General features: G+C 38.7%; 3 protein-coding genes across 3 annotated transcripts; all 3 read right to left on the bottom strand.

Annotated features, from left to right (window-relative positions):
* Window positions 1-3814: 3814 nt before the first annotated feature.
* On the bottom strand, window positions 3815-4955 carry LOC115997592 (E3 ubiquitin-protein ligase AIRP2-like). Its single transcript, XM_031237181.1, has 3 exons — window positions 4750-4955; window positions 4211-4400; window positions 3815-4099 (listed from the first exon to the last, which is right to left on the bottom strand). The coding sequence occupies exons 1-3, from the start codon at window positions 4799-4801 to the stop codon at window positions 3892-3894; spliced, it is 450 nt and encodes a 149-aa protein (XP_031093041.1). The 5' UTR covers window positions 4802-4955; the 3' UTR covers window positions 3815-3891.
* Window positions 4956-8316: 3361 nt separating this feature from the next.
* On the bottom strand, window positions 8317-9457 carry LOC115997596 (E3 ubiquitin-protein ligase AIRP2-like). The gene is made up of 3 exons (XM_031237186.1): window positions 9252-9457; window positions 8713-8902; window positions 8317-8601 (listed from the first exon to the last, which is right to left on the bottom strand). Exons 1-3 carry the CDS (start codon window positions 9301-9303, stop codon window positions 8394-8396), a joined length of 450 nt encoding a protein of 149 aa, XP_031093046.1. The 5' UTR covers window positions 9304-9457; the 3' UTR covers window positions 8317-8393.
* A 3358-nt stretch (window positions 9458-12815) lies between these two features.
* Window positions 12816-13956, bottom strand: LOC115997588 (E3 ubiquitin-protein ligase AIRP2-like). The gene is made up of 3 exons (XM_031237178.1): window positions 13751-13956; window positions 13212-13401; window positions 12816-13100 (listed from the first exon to the last, which is right to left on the bottom strand). Exons 1-3 carry the CDS (start codon window positions 13800-13802, stop codon window positions 12893-12895), a joined length of 450 nt encoding a protein of 149 aa, XP_031093038.1. The 5' UTR covers window positions 13803-13956; the 3' UTR covers window positions 12816-12892.
* Between the last annotated feature and the right edge of the window lie 6932 nt (window positions 13957-20888).

Raw genomic sequence — 20888 nt, 5'->3', positions numbered from 1 at the left:
TTTAAGAGGACTAGTGGCACAAGATATTCTTAAGTTATGGCCATAAAACTAGTATGCCTCATCAAATTTCATATGTACTCAATGTATAACTATTTGGGGTATAAACCTAAAATTGTAGGGTATACACCAAAATTGCATGGTTCACCTATGATTAAAGCTTAAATGGGTGAACTGAATCAATGGACCAAATGTGCTTAAATTCAGGGCATTACCGTAACTAAAGTTTATGCATAAGTCCAACCTAATTACAAATTAATATAATTACATCCTAAATTTATGCATTGCTAAAGGCATAATAAAAATATATTGCATAACTTAAAACAAAATATTACGCGTTGGACAAATTAATATGCATAAAATTAGACATTTAACTCATATATATATTCTAAACAAATTGCATAACTTAAGACAATTTTTAATATGAGCTTTCAAAGTATAAACTTAATATTCAAACTCTAATGAGTCCAAACCAAAAGAGACCCAAAATTTTGAATAATGAAGTAATAAATATATACTTTGAAATTTTCAAATTGTAAGCCCATTTCAAAATGTTTTAATGCATGAAATCAAATTTATGAGAAATAGACCGAATTTACAAATTCCAACAATATCTAACCAAAAGTATATATTGTCATTTGTAAATCAAAATCTCACAAACCAAATTGCATAATTAAACTTATGTTATGCACCTAATGTGAATGAATGCATAAAACTATCTAAAGAGTGTGAACCAACTAGAAAGTGTGAATTTACACTAAATATTCATTATTCATACATAACCAAATATGGGCGTAACGAACTAAAATCATAATTCAAAAACTAAAAGAATTTTGGAATTAGTGGCAATAGCCAATTGCCTAGCAAATATGTTTTTTTCCAAATTACTAAATTGATTCAAAATCACTCTCCATAACCCAATTAATAATATTTTATTAGAGTTAATTACCGATTTGGTCCCTCGACTATTGGGATTTCACCACTTTGGTCCTCAACAATTTTTCTTGCCCAATTAAGTCATCGACTTTGAAAAAATTAACCAATTTGGTCCTCCGTTTATTTTGGTGTTAAACAACCGTTAAATCAGGACCAAATTGGTGAAATCTCAATAGTCAAGGGACCATTTCAATAATTAATTTTGACTAAAATGGTCCCTTGACTATAGTGAAATTACTAATTTGGTCCCGATTTAACGGATATCAAATGGTAAAATAAACAGGAGGACCAAATTGGTTAATTTTTTCAAAGTCGAGGACTTAATTGTGCGAGAAAAATTGTCGAGGACTAGAGTGATGAAATCCCAATAGTCGAGGGACCAAATCGGTAATTAACTCTATTTTATTATCATTAATGGCAAAATTGCAAATAATTCAAAAAGCAATAAATAACCATAATAATATTATCACATTAAATAGGAGACTAAATATGGAAAAACAATAGTTAAAACCGCTAACTGTAGAAACATTTTCGGATATAATTTTGAAACCTAATAAAATTTGAAGTCCGAAAAATGCCAAGAAAATGATAATGACCAAAATATTTTCTTAACTGGAGCATTGTCACATAAACTTAATTGGAAACAATTCAGGATTTATAACTGAATACCATATTAATATTAATGGTTTCATTAATTAAAATATTTGATGGTAATAAGCAACATTATAACCACCATTAATATTTAACAATGACAACCAAATTATGGTAATACACATTCTTAGTGTTCCCATATTTGTAAAGATAAAATATATGACTAGTCCAAAGTAACGGTTAACTTAAGGCTTGGATTAGGATTTTCAAGGCACATAATAGAGAGACAGTAACTGAAGTACATAATACTATCAATGTACACATAATGAATCTATCAAAAATGAACGGTGAAAACAGAATGGGTATAGTTTGGGTAAGGTTTATCCAACCTTAATGACAAAACTACCAAACTATATGCTGATGCATAATCCCAGTGGACAAATTATGATCATAGTTTAGTATTTTATCTTAATTAACCCTACAAATATAACAAAATTGCCTGTGGGCTAAATTTCGTCATATAACGCAGAGTTAACTACAAGGTTTCTTGCCTAAATTTTATGTGATTAATCCTTAATATAATAATATGTAATTTCAGTAAATTAAAGACGTTGTAGCTACTCTTTAATTGACCAACACTAAACATAATCACAATAGCGAGGATATTTAAAGCCTAATCAAACAAATTAAACCAAAACATGATAGACAATCCTTAGGTATACTCCCAGGAAAGTTGGTTGGTGCTAAGGCTCCATTAAAAACCAACTCCTTAGACAGAGTAGCGTCGCAAGGGAACTAGTAGCAATATGGCGGTTTAAGCCAGCAAAGAGTGCAAGCTAGGGCTAGGGAACTAGTATTCCTCCCCAAGAAACTTCCCTAAGTTATGTGTTCTCATATTTGAAGTAAAATCGTTTGGTTGATCTATATGAATGTAGATTCACCTAAGGATAAGGCTTTAAATAGAGTAGTACTATGAAGAGTTTTGTGTACATTATGTGCTTTGAAATCCTCCAAAAGAAGCACGCATGGAGTATTGACTGAATGGAGTATTGACGGAAAAAGTAAGAATATGCATAATCTATTCTTAAAGGCACTAAATTCACCTAAAAATGCGCTAAATCATGTATAATAAGCATTTAATTTAGTTCTAAAAGGCTCTAAATTCAATCTTCATGAACATGTTTTTCTAAAGGCATAATTATAACAATCAAATAATAAACGCAAAAAAACATATATATAGCATGATTAGATTATGCATATTAGGAACTCATACTCCACAATTGAATATTTAAAATGTAACACTTAATACAATTTAATTAAACTGAATATTAATATTACAATTAAAATTCAAACAAATTTAAAACCTTAATAATCTGTTCAAAATTAAATAATAATTTCAATATTGACTGTAGGCAAAATTCAATTGGGTAATTTAATTGAAGAAGTCCAAATGTGATGAAGGTATATTTAAAAAAAAAAATTGAAGGGAGCCCAAAACCAAAAACAGGCCCAGAACTGAATTTTTTTTTTAATATAAAAGCCTAGGTCTGGCCGGGTTTGGGCTAGACCTGACCCAATTACTTAAGTCATTCATCATCCTCTTCATGTGAGACCTAGCGCAGCAGATGGACGGACGAACAGCAGCTCAACAGGGCATGGATCACGACGTCGCCTGAGGGAGGAGAGGACAGCAGCGTCGCCGGGAAAGCCCAGCTCCGCCACTGTCGCCGCCGTTCGTGCAACGCCGACGCCACCACCCGCCGTCTTCCGCCAACCTCTGCATTGCAAACCCGCTCTGCCGCGTTACGAACCAGCCGACTGAAGATAATGATCCACCGGAGCTCCATTGTTGATGGTATGAAGGAAGAACGACGAGAGAACAAAAATGCTTTTTTTTTTATGTGAACGAAAGAAAAACAGCGTAAGTCCCCTCCAACAACAATGGTCACCGGCGGCCGACCAACGTCTACCTCTATCTCTGAAGGTCGCCGACGAACGGAAAAAAATCAGCGAAGAAGACGGAGCGATGAAGCAGTGCAAGAATCCCAATCGAAAATTGATTTTATTATTTCTTAATGTCGAAAGAATTCCAGCAGCCCAGTAAACTAAATTTGATTGCCACATAATGTTGGCTCAATTATACAATAGCGTATATTAACATATCCAAATTAAAGAATCAGGCGGAGATTATATGACTCTTGATACCAACTGATAGACTTAATTTATCACATGCAAACATAATATGTAATAAACAGGATCGTATACTTTGTATGTGGTGTAGAATCCAATCTGCCCTATACTTATTTACAGCTCCATTTAAGAGCTGAAGCTGAAGAGATGAGATATATATAATGCTTCAATTCTTTGTTACATCAGGTAATCATAAAATGAGGCATTGGTCTCTGACACTACGCCCGGCAGCTTATCGATGTATAGATAAAAGTGTTTTAGGTTGTGGTGTGCAAGCGTTATTGTGTCAACTACATCAGAGTTGGCGGTTAGAACCCACAAGTCTCCAGATTCCACACGTTTTAGGCTCCCTCGACAGAATGGGCATGATTGAGATCGGATGTACCTGACATGCAATTATAACATCCTTCCTCAAGAATCCTCAATGAGGGAGGGGAAAAAAGCAAGCACATCTTGCGATTTACCTCCTCTCACAATCTATTCACAACTTACATACCAATGATGGAAGCAGTTGATGCACATGGAATGAGCGCAATTAGGCAAAACCATATTGGCACCGCTCTCCATGCATATACCGCATTCATCATCTTCTCCCTCGTCCACTACTCTGCTTAAATTGCCAGAGCATCGGCTTCTGTCCCCCGCTAAGTTGCCTTCCAGTTGCTTCAGTGAAGGATATATTACAGCTGTAATAAGGCCAGGTTTTTCAAGACTTGTACGTGCATCAATGCTACAGCTCCATGGAATTCAACATATATAATATCACTGCTTTCTATCATCTTATTTATTTATTTTGTATTGTGTAGAATCATATGCTAATCAGATGAGTAAAATTATCAACGTAACATTAGCCGATTTTTAAGTTCATCCATTATTGTGGAATATATATATAGGTTAAGATCAAACCATTACAAGTGTAAAGATAATAACAGTGAGCATGAAATTACAGGCTGGATTAATGCTAATAGGTTAAAGCATGATATGATCGATTTTGGAGAATAACGGAATTTAAATAAATTGAGAGAGAATGCGGACCATAAAAATCTCTTAGGGTGGCTTTCCTTTCTTGGGGAGACATGGTTGGCATTTCATCAACATAGACCTGGGTGACAACTTACTTAGATTATTCTTTATAAACAACTGGAATGATATGATGTAGTGTGAGTAGATTTTAATTCATGACATGACATAAAAGCATAGTGAGAATTGGGAGTAACTCCTCCCAAGATGACTAAGAATACAAACTTGTAACCACAAATTAAAGTCACGAGTTCAAATCTCAGCTTTCTTGGTCGAAAATTCAAAATGCATGCATGCTTACTTTGTATACAAGTATGTGAAGGAGGCCTAAACTGGTGGGCAGGGAATCTAAACTTGTAACCATAGCGACCTGGCGAAACGCCTTTTGAACAGTAGACCGTTAGTCATATTTAGCTCATACTTAACTCAGAACCTAGTGGATTGGTATTTTCTGAGCAGTATCTTTAGGTCCTATATAATTGTTTGTCCTGCATCCCATCAATGCAGGCTTTATATAGGCATAATTGTGGATTGGGCTAAATCTAGATGTCCAATCCAACCTATAACTTAATAGTCCACTTGCACCACATTATTAAGGCCTACAATATATAATATATATTGTATACAAAATTGATCATATAAGTATAACCTTTATCTACACCTTTTAAAAAAGGTGTAGTGTATCCCTAAAATAAAAAAATAAAAAAGCCATACTTTCTGCGGCACCCACCAAGATCAGGTGCTGCGAAAAGTAAATTATTAAAATAATAATATACTTTCCGCGGCACCTGCTCCTATGGGGGTGCCACGGAAAGTCAATCGCATTTTCCCGAGTATAATAGCGATTTAATTTTCTTTATTCATTTCACACCATACGTTTCAATCCTCTCCTCACGTTTCCTTTAGATATGCCATTTCAATCCTCTCCTCCATTTCTTCAGATCTGCCGACGCCTCCATTTCCTCTCCATCTCCGCCGCTATCTCAAACCACAACAACCACCCTCCATCATTCAGCCGTTGTCCTCTCCCCCGCCCTGACTCCATTACCGAAGCAGCCATCCTCACCGACGCCAAACGCCACCTACACCTCCGACCGCCGACCGCCAAACAGATCTGAAGCCTTTACTCACGACAGCCATCCTCACCGACGCCAAACGCCACCGCGAAACAGATCTGAAGCCTCTACTCACGATAGTCATCCTCACCGACGCCAAACGCCAAACAGATTTGAAGCCTCTACTCACGACCCCGACGCCACCACCAAAGCCTCAGCTCGCGACCGGCGACCAGCAACGCCGAAGCCTCAGCAGCCATCGTCACCGACGCCAAACGCCACCTACACCTCCGACCGCCGACCGCCAAACAGATCAGGAGCCTCTACTCACGATAGCCACCTACACCTCCGACCGCCGACCGCCAAACAAATCTGAAGCCTCTACTCACGACAGCCATCCTCACCGACGCCAAACGCCAAACAGATCTGAAGCCTCTACTCACGACCCCGACACCACCACCAAAGCCGCGAAACAGATCCATCCTCACCGACGCCAAACGCCACCGCCAAATAGATCTGAAGCCTCTATCCTTACCGACGTCAAACGCCAAACAGATCTGAAGCCTCTATCCTTACCGATGTCAAACGCCAAACAGATCTGAAGCCTCTACTCACGACCCCGATGCCACCACCAAAGCCGCCAAACAGATCCATCCTCACCGACGCCAAACAGATTTGAAGCCTCTATCCTCACCCACGCCAAACAGATCTGAAGCCTCACCGACACCAAACAGATCTGAAGCCTCTACTCACGACCCCGACCCCGACGCCACCACCAAAGCCTCAGCTCGCCGGTGACAGATCTGAAGCCTTGATTTAATTTATTTAATTTATTTCTAGCCTTTACTCACGACCCCGACCTCGACCCCACCACCAAGTTCGGACCCCGACGCCACCACCAAAGNAAAGCCTAATCAAACAAATTAAACCAAAACATGATAGACAATCCTTAGGTATACTCCCAGGAAAGTTGGTTGGTGCTAAGGCTCCATTAAAAACCAACTCCTTAGACAGAGTAGCGTCGCAAGGGAACTAGTAGCAATATGGCGGTTTAAGCCAGCAAAGAGTGCAAGCTAGGGCTAGGGAACTAGTATTCCTCCCCAAGAAACTTCCCTAAGTTATGTGTTCTCATATTTGAAGTAAAATCGTTTGGTTGATCTATATGAATGTAGATTCACCTAAGGATAAGGCTTTAAATAGAGTAGTACTATGAAGAGTTTTGTGTACATTATGTGCTTTGAAATCCTCCAAAAGAAGCACGCATGGAGTATTGACTGAATGGAGTATTGACGGAAAAAGTAAGAATATGCATAATCTATTCTTAAAGGCACTAAATTCACCTAAAAATGCGCTAAATCATGTATAATAAGCATTTAATTTAGTTCTAAAAGGCTCTAAATTCAATCTTCATGAACATGTTTTTCTAAAGGCATAATTATAACAATCAAATAATAAACGCAAAAAAACATATATATAGCATGATTAGATTATGCATATTAGGAACTCATACTCCACAATTGAATATTTAAAATGTAACACTTAATACAATTTAATTAAACTGAATATTAATATTACAATTAAAATTCAAACAAATTTAAAACCTTAATAATCTGTTCAAAATTAAATAATAATTTCAATATTGACTGTAGGCAAAATTCAATTGGGTAATTTAATTGAAGAAGTCCAAATGTGATGAAGGTATATTTAAAAAAAAAAATTGAAGGGAGCCCAAAACCAAAAACAGGCCCAGAACTGAATTTTTTTTTTAATATAAAAGCCTAGGTCTGGCCGGGTTTGGGCTAGACCTGACCCAATTACTTAAGTCATTCATCATCCTCTTCATGTGAGACCTAGCGCAGCAGATGGACGGACGAACAGCAGCTCAACAGGGCATGGATCACGACGTCGCCTGAGGGAGGAGAGGACAGCAGCGTCGCCGGGAAAGCCCAGCTCCGCCACTGTCGCCGCCGTTCGTGCAACGCCGACGCCACCACCCGCCGTCTTCCGCCAACCTCTGCATTGCAAACCCGCTCTGCCGCGTTACGAACCAGCCGACTGAAGATAATGATCCACCGGAGCTCCATTGTTGATGGTATGAAGGAAGAACGACGAGAGAACAAAAATGCTTTTTTTTTTATGTGAACGAAAGAAAAACAGCGTAAGTCCCCTCCAACAACAATGGTCACCGGCGGCCGACCAACGTCTACCTCTATCTCTGAAGGTCGCCGACGAACGGAAAAAAATCAGCGAAGAAGACGGAGCGATGAAGCAGTGCAAGAATCCCAATCGAAAATTGATTTTATTATTTCTTAATGTCGAAAGAATTCCAGCAGCCCAGTAAACTAAATTTGATTGCCACATAATGTTGGCTCAATTATACAATAGCGTATATTAACATATCCAAATTAAAGAATCAGGCGGAGATTATATGACTCTTGATACCAACTGATAGACTTAATTTATCACATGCAAACATAATATGTAATAAACAGGATCGTATACTTTGTATGTGGTGTAGAATCCAATCTGCCCTATACTTATTTACAGCTCCATTTAAGAGCTGAAGCTGAAGAGATGAGATATATATAATGCTTCAATTCTTTGTTACATCAGGTAATCATAAAATGAGGCATTGGTCTCTGACACTACGCCCGGCAGCTTATCGATGTATAGATAAAAGTGTTTTAGGTTGTGGTGTGCAAGCGTTATTGTGTCAACTACATCAGAGTTGGCGGTTAGAACCCACAAGTCTCCAGATTCCACACGTTTTAGGCTCCCTCGACAGAATGGGCATGATTGAGATCGGATGTACCTGACATGCAATTATAACATCCTTCCTCAAGAATCCTCAATGAGGGAGGGGAAAAAAGCAAGCACATCTTGCGATTTACCTCCTCTCACAATCTATTCACAACTTACATACCAATGATGGAAGCAGTTGATGCACATGGAATGAGCGCAATTAGGCAAAACCATATTGGCACCGCTCTCCATGCATATACCGCATTCATCATCTTCTCCCTCGTCCACTACTCTGCTTAAATTGCCAGAGCATCGGCTTCTGTCCCCCGCTAAGTTGCCTTCCAGTTGCTTCAGTGAAGGATATATTACAGCTGTAATAAGGCCAGGTTTTTCAAGACTTGTACGTGCATCAATGCTACAGCTCCATGGAATTCAACATATATAATATCACTGCTTTCTATCATCTTATTTATTTATTTTGTATTGTGTAGAATCATATGCTAATCAGATGAGTAAAATTATCAACGTAACATTAGCCGATTTTTAAGTTCATCCATTATTGTGGAATATATATATAGGTTAAGATCAAACCATTACAAGTGTAAAGATAATAACAGTGAGCATGAAATTACAGGCTGGATTAATGCTAATAGGTTAAAGCATGATATGATCGATTTTGGAGAATAACGGAATTTAAATAAATTGAGAGAGAATGCGGACCATAAAAATCTCTTAGGGTGGCTTTCCTTTCTTGGGGAGACATGGTTGGCATTTCATCAACATAGACCTGGGTGACAACTTACTTAGATTATTCTTTATAAACAACTGGAATGATATGATGTAGTGTGAGTAGATTTTAATTCATGACATGACATAAAAGCATAGTGAGAATTGGGAGTAACTCCTCCCAAGATGACTAAGAATACAAACTTGTAACCACAAATTAAAGTCACGAGTTCAAATCTCAGCTTTCTTGGTCGAAAATTCAAAATGCATGCATGCTTACTTTGTATACAAGTATGTGAAGGAGGCCTAAACTGGTGGGCAGGGAATCTAAACTTGTAACCATAGCGACCTGGCGAAACGCCTTTTGAACAGTAGACCGTTAGTCATATTTAGCTCATACTTAACTCAGAACCTAGTGGATTGGTATTTTCTGAGCAGTATCTTTAGGTCCTATATAATTGTTTGTCCTGCATCCCATCAATGCAGGCTTTATATAGGCATAATTGTGGATTGGGCTAAATCTAGATGTCCAATCCAACCTATAACTTAATAGTCCACTTGCACCACATTATTAAGGCCTACAATATATAATATATATTGTATACAAAATTGATCATATAAGTATAACCTTTATCTACACCTTTTAAAAAAGGTGTAGTGTATCCCTAAAATAAAAAAATAAAAAAGCCATACTTTCTGCGGCACCCACCAAGATCAGGTGCTGCGAAAAGTAAATTATTAAAATAATAATATACTTTCCGCGGCACCTGCTCCTATGGGGGTGCCACGGAAAGTCAATCGCATTTTCCCGAGTATAATAGCGATTTAATTTTCTTTATTCATTTCACACCATACGTTTCAATCCTCTCCTCACGTTTCCTTTAGATATGCCATTTCAATCCTCTCCTCCATTTCTTCAGATCTGCCGACGCCTCCATTTCCTCTCCATCTCCGCCGCTATCTCAAACCACAACAACCACCCTCCATCATTCAGCCGTTGTCCTCTCCCCCGCCCTGACTCCATTACCGAAGCAGCCATCCTCACCGACGCCAAACGCCACCTACACCTCCGACCGCCGACCGCCAAACAGATCTGAAGCCTTTACTCACGACAGCCATCCTCACCGACGCCAAACGCCACCGCGAAACAGATCTGAAGCCTCTACTCACGATAGTCATCCTCACCGACGCCAAACGCCAAACAGATTTGAAGCCTCTACTCACGACCCCGACGCCACCACCAAAGCCTCAGCTCGCGACCGGCGACCAGCAACGCCGAAGCCTCAGCAGCCATCGTCACCGACGCCAAACGCCACCTACACCTCCGACCGCCGACCGCCAAACAGATCAGGAGCCTCTACTCACGATAGCCACCTACACCTCCGACCGCCGACCGCCAAACAAATCTGAAGCCTCTACTCACGACAGCCATCCTCACCGACGCCAAACGCCAAACAGATCTGAAGCCTCTACTCACGACCCCGACACCACCACCAAAGCCGCGAAACAGATCCATCCTCACCGACGCCAAACGCCACCGCCAAATAGATCTGAAGCCTCTATCCTTACCGACGTCAAACGCCAAACAGATCTGAAGCCTCTATCCTTACCGATGTCAAACGCCAAACAGATCTGAAGCCTCTACTCACGACCCCGATGCCACCACCAAAGCCGCCAAACAGATCCATCCTCACCGACGCCAAACAGATTTGAAGCCTCTATCCTCACCCACGCCAAACAGATCTGAAGCCTCACCGACACCAAACAGATCTGAAGCCTCTACTCACGACCCCGACCCCGACGCCACCACCAAAGCCTCAGCTCGCCGGTGACAGATCTGAAGCCTTGATTTAATTTATTTAATTTATTTCTAGCCTTTACTCACGACCCCGACCTCGACCCCACCACCAAGTTCGGACCCCGACGCCACCACCAAAGCCTCAGCTCGCCGGTGACAGATCTGAAGCCTTGATATTTATTTGTTCTTTATTTAATTTATTATTTATTTGTTCTTTATTTAATTTATTGAAGCCTTGCTATTTATTTGTTCTTTATTTAATTTATTTCTAGCCTTTACTCACGACCCCGACCCCGACCCCACCACCAAGTTCGGACCCCGACGCCACCACCAAAGCCTCAGCTCGCCGGTGACAGATCTGAAGCCTTGATATTTATTTGTTCTTTATTTAATTTATTATTTATTTGTTCTTTATTTAATTTATTGAAGCCTTGCTATTTATTTGTTCTTTATTTAATTTATTTCTAGCCTTTACTCACGACCCCGACCCCGACCCCACCACCAAGTTCGGACCCCGACGCCACCACCAAAGCCTCAGCTCGCCGGTGACAGATCTGAAGCCTTGATATTTATTTGTTCTTTATTTAATTTATTATTTATTTGTNTTTAATTTAGTTCTAAAAGGCTCTAAATTCAATCTTCATGAACATGTTTTTCTAAAGGCATAATTATAACAATCAAATAATAAACGCAAAAAAACATATATATAGCATGATTAGATTATGCATATTAGGAACTCATACTCCACAATTGAATATTTAAAATGTAACACTTAATACAATTTAATTAAACTGAATATTAATATTACAATTAAAATTCAAACAAATTTAAAACCTTAATAATCTGTTCAAAATTAAATAATAATTTCAATATTGACTGTAGGCAAAATTCAATTGGGTAATTTAATTGAAGAAGTCCAAATGTGATGAAGGTATATTTAAAAAAAAAAATTGAAGGGAGCCCAAAACCAAAAACAGGCCCAGAACTGAATTTTTTTTTTAATATAAAAGCCTAGGTCTGGCCGGGTTTGGGCTAGACCTGACCCAATTACTTAAGTCATTCATCATCCTCTTCATGTGAGACCTAGCGCAGCAGATGGACGGACGAACAGCAGCTCAACAGGGCATGGATCACGACGTCGCCTGAGGGAGGAGAGGACAGCAGCGTCGCCGGGAAAGCCCAGCTCCGCCACTGTCGCCGCCGTTCGTGCAACGCCGACGCCACCACCCGCCGTCTTCCGCCAACCTCTGCATTGCAAACCCGCTCTGCCGCGTTACGAACCAGCCGACTGAAGATAATGATCCACCGGAGCTCCATTGTTGATGGTATGAAGGAAGAACGACGAGAGAACAAAAATGCTTTTTTTTTTATGTGAACGAAAGAAAAACAGCGTAAGTCCCCTCCAACAACAATGGTCACCGGCGGCCGACCAACGTCTACCTCTATCTCTGAAGGTCGCCGACGAACGGAAAAAAATCAGCGAAGAAGACGGAGCGATGAAGCAGTGCAAGAATCCCAATCGAAAATTGATTTTATTATTTCTTAATGTCGAAAGAATTCCAGCAGCCCAGTAAACTAAATTTGATTGCCACATAATGTTGGCTCAATTATACAATAGCGTATATTAACATATCCAAATTAAAGAATCAGGCGGAGATTATATGACTCTTGATACCAACTGATAGACTTAATTTATCACATGCAAACATAATATGTAATAAACAGGATCGTATACTTTGTATGTGGTGTAGAATCCAATCTGCCCTATACTTATTTACAGCTCCATTTAAGAGCTGAAGCTGAAGAGATGAGATATATATAATGCTTCAATTCTTTGTTACATCAGGTAATCATAAAATGAGGCATTGGTCTCTGACACTACGCCCGGCAGCTTATCGATGTATAGATAAAAGTGTTTTAGGTTGTGGTGTGCAAGCGTTATTGTGTCAACTACATCAGAGTTGGCGGTTAGAACCCACAAGTCTCCAGATTCCACACGTTTTAGGCTCCCTCGACAGAATGGGCATGATTGAGATCGGATGTACCTGACATGCAATTATAACATCCTTCCTCAAGAATCCTCAATGAGGGAGGGGAAAAAAGCAAGCACATCTTGCGATTTACCTCCTCTCACAATCTATTCACAACTTACATACCAATGATGGAAGCAGTTGATGCACATGGAATGAGCGCAATTAGGCAAAACCATATTGGCACCGCTCTCCATGCATATACCGCATTCATCATCTTCTCCCTCGTCCACTACTCTGCTTAAATTGCCAGAGCATCGGCTTCTGTCCCCCGCTAAGTTGCCTTCCAGTTGCTTCAGTGAAGGATATATTACAGCTGTAATAAGGCCAGGTTTTTCAAGACTTGTACGTGCATCAATGCTACAGCTCCATGGAATTCAACATATATAATATCACTGCTTTCTATCATCTTATTTATTTATTTTGTATTGTGTAGAATCATATGCTAATCAGATGAGTAAAATTATCAACGTAACATTAGCCGATTTTTAAGTTCATCCATTATTGTGGAATATATATATAGGTTAAGATCAAACCATTACAAGTGTAAAGATAATAACAGTGAGCATGAAATTACAGGCTGGATTAATGCTAATAGGTTAAAGCATGATATGATCGATTTTGGAGAATAACGGAATTTAAATAAATTGAGAGAGAATGCGGACCATAAAAATCTCTTAGGGTGGCTTTCCTTTCTTGGGGAGACATGGTTGGCATTTCATCAACATAGACCTGGGTGACAACTTACTTAGATTATTCTTTATAAACAACTGGAATGATATGATGTAGTGTGAGTAGATTTTAATTCATGACATGACATAAAAGCATAGTGAGAATTGGGAGTAACTCCTCCCAAGATGACTAAGAATACAAACTTGTAACCACAAATTAAAGTCACGAGTTCAAATCTCAGCTTTCTTGGTCGAAAATTCAAAATGCATGCATGCTTACTTTGTATACAAGTATGTGAAGGAGGCCTAAACTGGTGGGCAGGGAATCTAAACTTGTAACCATAGCGACCTGGCGAAACGCCTTTTGAACAGTAGACCGTTAGTCATATTTAGCTCATACTTAACTCAGAACCTAGTGGATTGGTATTTTCTGAGCAGTATCTTTAGGTCCTATATAATTGTTTGTCCTGCATCCCATCAATGCAGGCTTTATATAGGCATAATTGTGGATTGGGCTAAATCTAGATGTCCAATCCAACCTATAACTTAATAGTCCACTTGCACCACATTATTAAGGCCTACAATATATAATATATATTGTATACAAAATTGATCATATAAGTATAACCTTTATCTACACCTTTTAAAAAAGGTGTAGTGTATCCCTAAAATAAAAAAATAAAAAAGCCATACTTTCTGCGGCACCCACCAAGATCAGGTGCTGCGAAAAGTAAATTATTAAAATAATAATATACTTTCCGCGGCACCTGCTCCTATGGGGGTGCCACGGAAAGTCAATCGCATTTTCCCGAGTATAATAGCGATTTAATTTTCTTTATTCATTTCACACCATACGTTTCAATCCTCTCCTCACGTTTCCTTTAGATATGCCATTTCAATCCTCTCCTCCATTTCTTCAGATCTGCCGACGCCTCCATTTCCTCTCCATCTCCGCCGCTATCTCAAACCACAACAACCACCCTCCATCATTCAGCCGTTGTCCTCTCCCCCGCCCTGACTCCATTACCGAAGCAGCCATCCTCACCGACGCCAAACGCCACCTACACCTCCGACCGCCGACCGCCAAACAGATCTGAAGCCTTTACTCACGACAGCCATCCTCACCGACGCCAAACGCCACCGCGAAACAGATCTGAAGCCTCTACTCACGATAGTCATCCTCACCGACGCCAAACGCCAAACAGATTTGAAGCCTCTACTCACGACCCCGACGCCACCACCAAAGCCTCAGCTCGCGACCGGCGACCAGCAACGCCGAAGCCTCAGCAGCCATCGTCACCGACGCCAAACGCCACCTACACCTCCGACCGCCGACCGCCAAACAGATCAGGAGCCTCTACTCACGATAGCCACCTACACCTCCGACCGCCGACCGCCAAACAAATCTGAAGCCTCTACTCACGACAGCCATCCTCACCGACGCCAAACGCCAAACAGATCTGAAGCCTCTACTCACGACCCCGACACCACCACCAAAGCCGCGAAACAGATCCATCCTCACCGACGCCAAACGCCACCGCCAAATAGATCTGAAGCCTCTATCCTTACCGACGTCAAACGCCAAACAGATCTGAAGCCTCTATCCTTACCGATGTCAAACGCCAAACAGATCTGAAGCCTCTACTCACGACCCCGATGCCACCACCAAAGCCGCCAAACAGATCCATCCTCACCGACGCCAAACAGATTTGAAGCCTCTATCCTCACCCACGCCAAACAGATCTGAAGCCTCACCGACACCAAACAGATCTGAAGCCTCTACTCACGACCCCGACCCCGACGCCACCACCAAAGCCTCAGCTCGCCGGTGACAGATCTGAAGCCTTGATTTAATTTATTTAATTTATTTCTAGCCTTTACTCACGACCCCGACCCCGACCCCACCACCAAGTTCGGACCCCGACGCCACCACCAAAGCCTCAGCTCGCCGGTGACAGATCTGAAGCCTTGATATTTATTTGTTCTTTATTTAATTTATTATTTATTTGTTCTTTATTTAATTTATTGAAGCCTTGCTATTTATTTGTTCTTTATTTAATTTATTGAAGCCTTGCTATTTATTTGTTCTTTATTTAATTTATTTCTATTGCTATTTATTTACGACCCCGACGCCAAAGCCTCAGCTCGCCGGTGACAGATCTAAAGCCTTGCTATTTATTTGTTCTTTATTTAATTTATTTCTATTGCTTGCTATTTTTAAGAACCTTCGTTTCCTGGCCATGGAGACGAGGACCTTCGTCTCCGTGGCCATGGAGACGAAGGTCTTCATCTCCATGGTTCGTCTCCGGCCATGGAGACGACCGGACGGAGACAATTCGTCTCCAGCCGGAAGTGTTTTTTTTTTTTTTTAAATTTTTAATTTTAATTAATTATTAATTATTTTATTTAAAATTATTTTTAAATATTATTTTTAAAATTGGTAACCGACAAAGCAGGTAAAACAAGTCATTTTGGATCAAATTGCATGATTTTGTGTAGTTCAGGGACCCAATTGCATTGTTTTTGAGTTCGATGGCCTAACTGCATTTTGGTCTGTAGTTCAATGGCTTATTTGACCCTTATTCCTACTATATAATAAGCATGAAGGAAATAATCCTGATCTAATACCCACTAGAATACCATGGTAAGGACAAAATGTGTGTTTTTGTTCAAGACTAAGCTTGGTGTTATAACCTGCTGCACTCCCATAGACCATTTGGTCATGGTTAGAAGTACATGAGAGTTGTAGTTCATTTCCACTAAACCATTTTACACTTTATTAGTTTTCAATTCTATTTCCATTTTAGGATACTTTTTTTTTTTTTTACTTAAAACTTGCATTATCTATCTTATTTAACTTATCTTGTTTTTCCTAAGTTCTAGGTTATTGCAGATGGCAAATGACTACACTATCTTGGTTTTAAAGAGTTTGTTATTGCAATGCATGGTCTAGTAGTCCCGGACTCCCCGGAAGAAATTTATGGGTGCGGTAGATTTTTATGTTTGTGTACTTGTGTGTAGCTAGGTAACTGTATAATGTTAGTTAATTTTTATTATTGCTTTATAATTCTGTTTCTATATATAAATATCTAAATATTGGTATGATTTGAGTTAAAATTGGTGTCATTGTGCAGTAGTTATACCGTGGACCATGGTCCACAATGCATTGTAGACCATGCATCATGGCTGATACTGCAGTTGTGTTGAACTGATATTGTAGTTGTGTTGAAAGGAAAGTGCAGTTGCGCGGAACAGAGTTCGTTTCATCCGTCTGAAACTACAGTTGTGTTGAATGGATACTGTAGTTGTGTTGAACGGATGAAACGACTTCTGTTTGGCGCAACTGCAGTTCCTTTTCAACACAATTGTAGTATCAGTTTAACACAACTGCAGTATCAGTCATGACCATTGGTCCACAATATAATATGCGGTCATTGTGATTGCTCACAATCAATAAATTAAAGATAAAGAAAGAAATATTCTTAACAATTAGCCCACAAATAGTCTTTTACCAAATATGTTAAATGAATATAATTTGCAGTTGCAACAAATACATCAACATGACATTGTTTCCATTACAATAATTTATATAGTTATATGTATTGTTTTTCAATTTTTTATTGTATTGTAGTGTATTTTGATATAGTTTGTGTATTTGAGTTTCCTTCGTATATCAGAGAGTACAAATATAATTAAAAATAAAAAAAAAAGTATGAGTTCCACTACACCCGCTTGCTCGAGCGGGTGCAGTGGAAAGTCATTTTTTAATTAAAAAAATACTTTCCGCAGCGGGTGTAACGGAAAGTGTTTATATAAAAAAAAAATAAAAATAAAAAAATTCCTAACGGAAAGCCAAGGACTTTTACCGTCACCTCCATCCGCTACACCTCTAGTTAGCGAAAAGACATTTATAGGTATAGTGTATGTGTTTTTTGTACTAGTATTTTAAGGTTGCCCACATTACCTATCTTTTTTCTTTGCTGAGGAGTATAAGAAAATGCCGGTGACAGTTTAGAGTCAGTGAAGGCAGGGCTTTGTTTAGTAATTTTTATTTTGAAGGTATGGATTATCAAACACTTATTACAGTGTTATACCTTTTAGTGATGAGTAGTGAGACCAAGGACTTAGCTCTAACTATGACAATGGAATCCTTTTAATTTCATATCACTCTTTCCTTCTTTTCTATTCCACCTATGAAATAAATTTCGTAGGTTTTGATTTTCAATGATGTTTTTGTTGAATTTTGACAATTTCATAGTTTGTGATTGACATGGCTCATTGCTCGAGTTGTTTGATACCATGGGGTGCAAACGGTAAGATTATTGTAGCTATGTATAGCAATCATATCGTTCGAGGACTAAAACTAACTCTTATATATTGCCTCAAACTTTTGTTGTTTGATTATTGTAGGTGGAGTTTATATGATGGAAATTGATAGAGTGCTGAGACCAGGAGGCTACTGGATACTCTCAGGTCCTCCCATTTTAATTTTACAACATTGATTTCAATAAATTATTCTCTCTAATGTTAGTGTTACTGTTATTGTTACAAGGGCAAATTTTCTTGTGCTTCTGAGTGTTAAGAAAATATAACATAAAATAAATCCTGGGTAAACAGAGGGTGGAGGATGGAGAGCTTCTATAGTTATTCTATGTACCGCAAATATTTAGTTTTAAAAAAATAATGCATAGTTGTTGAGCATTTTGTGTCTTTATTAGTAAACCTTGTGGAAACCTTGTATACTATATATGTTGAGGTTTCTGCGTTTAAATTTTTAGGTTTACTTTGATTACATGAGAAGCTTCCGAGTTGAATTTGATAAGTTCTTTAAAGATGGTATTATCTCTATGATTGAAGTTGGATTAGGTCCATGAGGGGAACTAAGATACCCATCTAATCCTGTAAAGCATTGTTAGAGATACAGGTGTTGGGGAATTTCAGGTAACTATGCATTGAATATAAGCTTGAATATTGAGTATCTTTGCTGTTTGGACAAAAGGTTTTCTTCTTTTTTTGTTGCACTCCCATATTTGTGCTTCACTAAGTTGAGAAAGTAGCTATGAACAGATACTACATTGTAACAGAGTCAGTAGTACTAAAAAAAAATAACAGACCCGCAATTATTTTTCATATTCTGTTTCTAAGGAGTCTCATTTTCATCTATCTGATGTGCTTCCCTGTAAGATATATTTAATATAAATATATCTATAGTAATTGAGAGGAATTAAAGAGAAGGATTATGGATAGAAATGAATTTATTTCTATTTGCTTCTGTACGTACACTCACACACAGACCACACTTTTTTTTATTGAAAAATAAATGTTTTGCTTTTCATTATTTCTCCACACCACACCTACAACCCTTCGGTAATACAACATATATATATATACATATACTAGCAAACAAAGATGACAATAATTAATTCACACATCAAAGACCACTAATCCATGTTTGATGCTTTGTGCCCCACATCCCTTAAAACATTCCATGATTTAAGCTTTCATGTTTTAAGGGATATATCAACTCCATACATCCATGTTTTCAGGGATTATGATCCACTTGGTTTAATAATAATAATAATAATATCATAACATTGCCTCCCTTAAACCAAGTTGGATATATTCGTCATCCCAATTTCCTTCTTCAGTTTGAGAAATGTCTCTGTCTTCAATGGCTTTGTAAAAATATCAGCAACTTGACATTCACTTGCACAGTACTCAATGTTGATTTGTTTTTCAGCTACCAACTCCCTGATCATGTGATACTTGATATCAATGTGTTTGCTGCGACCATGAAAAACAGGATTTTTTGACAACGAAATGGCAGACTTGTTGTCACAAAAAATTGTTGTAGGTGCCTCCTGCTTTTGTTGCAAAAACTCCAAAATTCTTCTAAGCCAAATTGCTTGAGTAGCACAGTTTGCTGCTGCAATGTATTCTGCTTCTGCGGTTGAAAGTGCTACAATCTGCTGCTTCTTTGAAGACCAGGAAAATATAGCAGAACCAAGATAGAAGGCATATCCTGATGTGCTTTTTCTTGTCTCAACATCTCCAGCCCAATCACTGTCTGTATATCCAACAAGTTTTACTGCATCATTAGTAGAGTAAAAAATTCCATCATTACTCGTACCTTTGACATATCTCATAATTCGCTTTGCTGCAACCCAATGTGATTCTTTTGGTTCCTCCATGAATCTGCTGAGTATTCCAACTCCAAAAGAAATATCTGGCCTTGTAGCTACCAAATACCTCAAACTCCCCATTAAACTTTTATAAGCTGTAACATTCACATTCTTACCACACTCATCATTGGACATCTTCAACTTTTCAGCTACTGGAGTTGAAACTGGTTTGGAGTTTTCCATTTTGATCTTTTTCAAAATATCAGCAGCATATTTCTTCTGTGAAATGAAGATTCCACCATTCATCTGAACAACTTCAAGACCAAGAAAGTAACACATAAGGCCCATATCAGTCATTTCAAATTTCTTAATGAGTGCCTCCCTGAATTCTGAGATTAGTTTCAAATTGTTTCCAGTAAAAATCAAATCATCAACATACAGACAGATTATAACAATATTTCCAAAATCTGTGTATTTGACATACAGCGTATGCTCATAAGGACACCTCATAAAACCATTCTCAACAAAATAAGAATCAATGCAACCATACCATGCTCTGGGTGCCTGTTTTAAACCATACAAAGCTTTTCTCAACTTGTAAACCTTATTTTCTTCCCCTTTCTTCACATACCCTGCAGGTTGCTCAACATATATTTCTTCTTCAAGAAAACCATTCAAAAAAGCAGACTTGACATCCATTTGAAACAATTTCCAATCATTTTGAGCAGCAAGAGAAATAAGCATTCGCACAGTATCAAGTCTACTTACAGGAGCAAAAACCTCAAAATAATCAATACCTGGTTTTTGTTTGTAACCCTTTGCTACCAACCGTGCCTTAAAACGGTCAACCTCACCATTTGACTTGTATTTGGTTTTATAAACCCACTTTACTCCAATTGGTTTCTTTTCGGGAGGTAATTCTGTTAACTCCCAAGTACCATTCTTTTCAATGGCACAAATCTCCTCATCCATTGCCTTAAGCCAATGAGTTTCTGTAGCAGCCTCCTCAA

This window comes from Ipomoea triloba, chromosome 11, assembly GCF_003576645.1.
Source record: "Ipomoea triloba cultivar NCNSP0323 chromosome 11, ASM357664v1".
Classification (NCBI taxonomy): Eukaryota; Viridiplantae; Streptophyta; class Magnoliopsida; order Solanales; family Convolvulaceae; genus Ipomoea; species Ipomoea triloba.
This window is presented reverse-complemented; position numbering and strand designations above follow the sequence as displayed.

What these genes read in the sequence shown, in the direction of transcription:
- LOC115997588 (XM_031237178.1), bottom strand. Translation starts at nt 13,802, where the DNA reads ATGCCAACCATGTCTCCCCAAGAAAGGAAAGCCACCCTAAGAGATTTT. An exon ending in CACCCTAAGAGATTTTTATG is followed by an intron (nt 13,402 to 13,750) that starts GTCCGCATTCTC and finishes GCCTTATTACAG; the next exon opens with CTGTAATATATCCTTCACTG. An exon ending in ATCAACTGCTTCCATCATTG is followed by an intron (nt 13,101 to 13,211) that starts GTATGTAAGTTG and finishes ATTGCATGTCAG; the next exon opens with GTACATCCGATCTCAATCAT.
- LOC115997592 (XM_031237181.1), bottom strand. Translation starts at nt 4,801, where the DNA reads ATGCCAACCATGTCTCCCCAAGAAAGGAAAGCCACCCTAAGAGATTTT. An exon ending in CACCCTAAGAGATTTTTATG is followed by an intron (nt 4,401 to 4,749) that starts GTCCGCATTCTC and finishes GCCTTATTACAG; the next exon opens with CTGTAATATATCCTTCACTG. An exon ending in ATCAACTGCTTCCATCATTG is followed by an intron (nt 4,100 to 4,210) that starts GTATGTAAGTTG and finishes ATTGCATGTCAG; the next exon opens with GTACATCCGATCTCAATCAT.
- LOC115997596 (XM_031237186.1), bottom strand. Translation starts at nt 9,303, where the DNA reads ATGCCAACCATGTCTCCCCAAGAAAGGAAAGCCACCCTAAGAGATTTT. An exon ending in CACCCTAAGAGATTTTTATG is followed by an intron (nt 8,903 to 9,251) that starts GTCCGCATTCTC and finishes GCCTTATTACAG; the next exon opens with CTGTAATATATCCTTCACTG. An exon ending in ATCAACTGCTTCCATCATTG is followed by an intron (nt 8,602 to 8,712) that starts GTATGTAAGTTG and finishes ATTGCATGTCAG; the next exon opens with GTACATCCGATCTCAATCAT.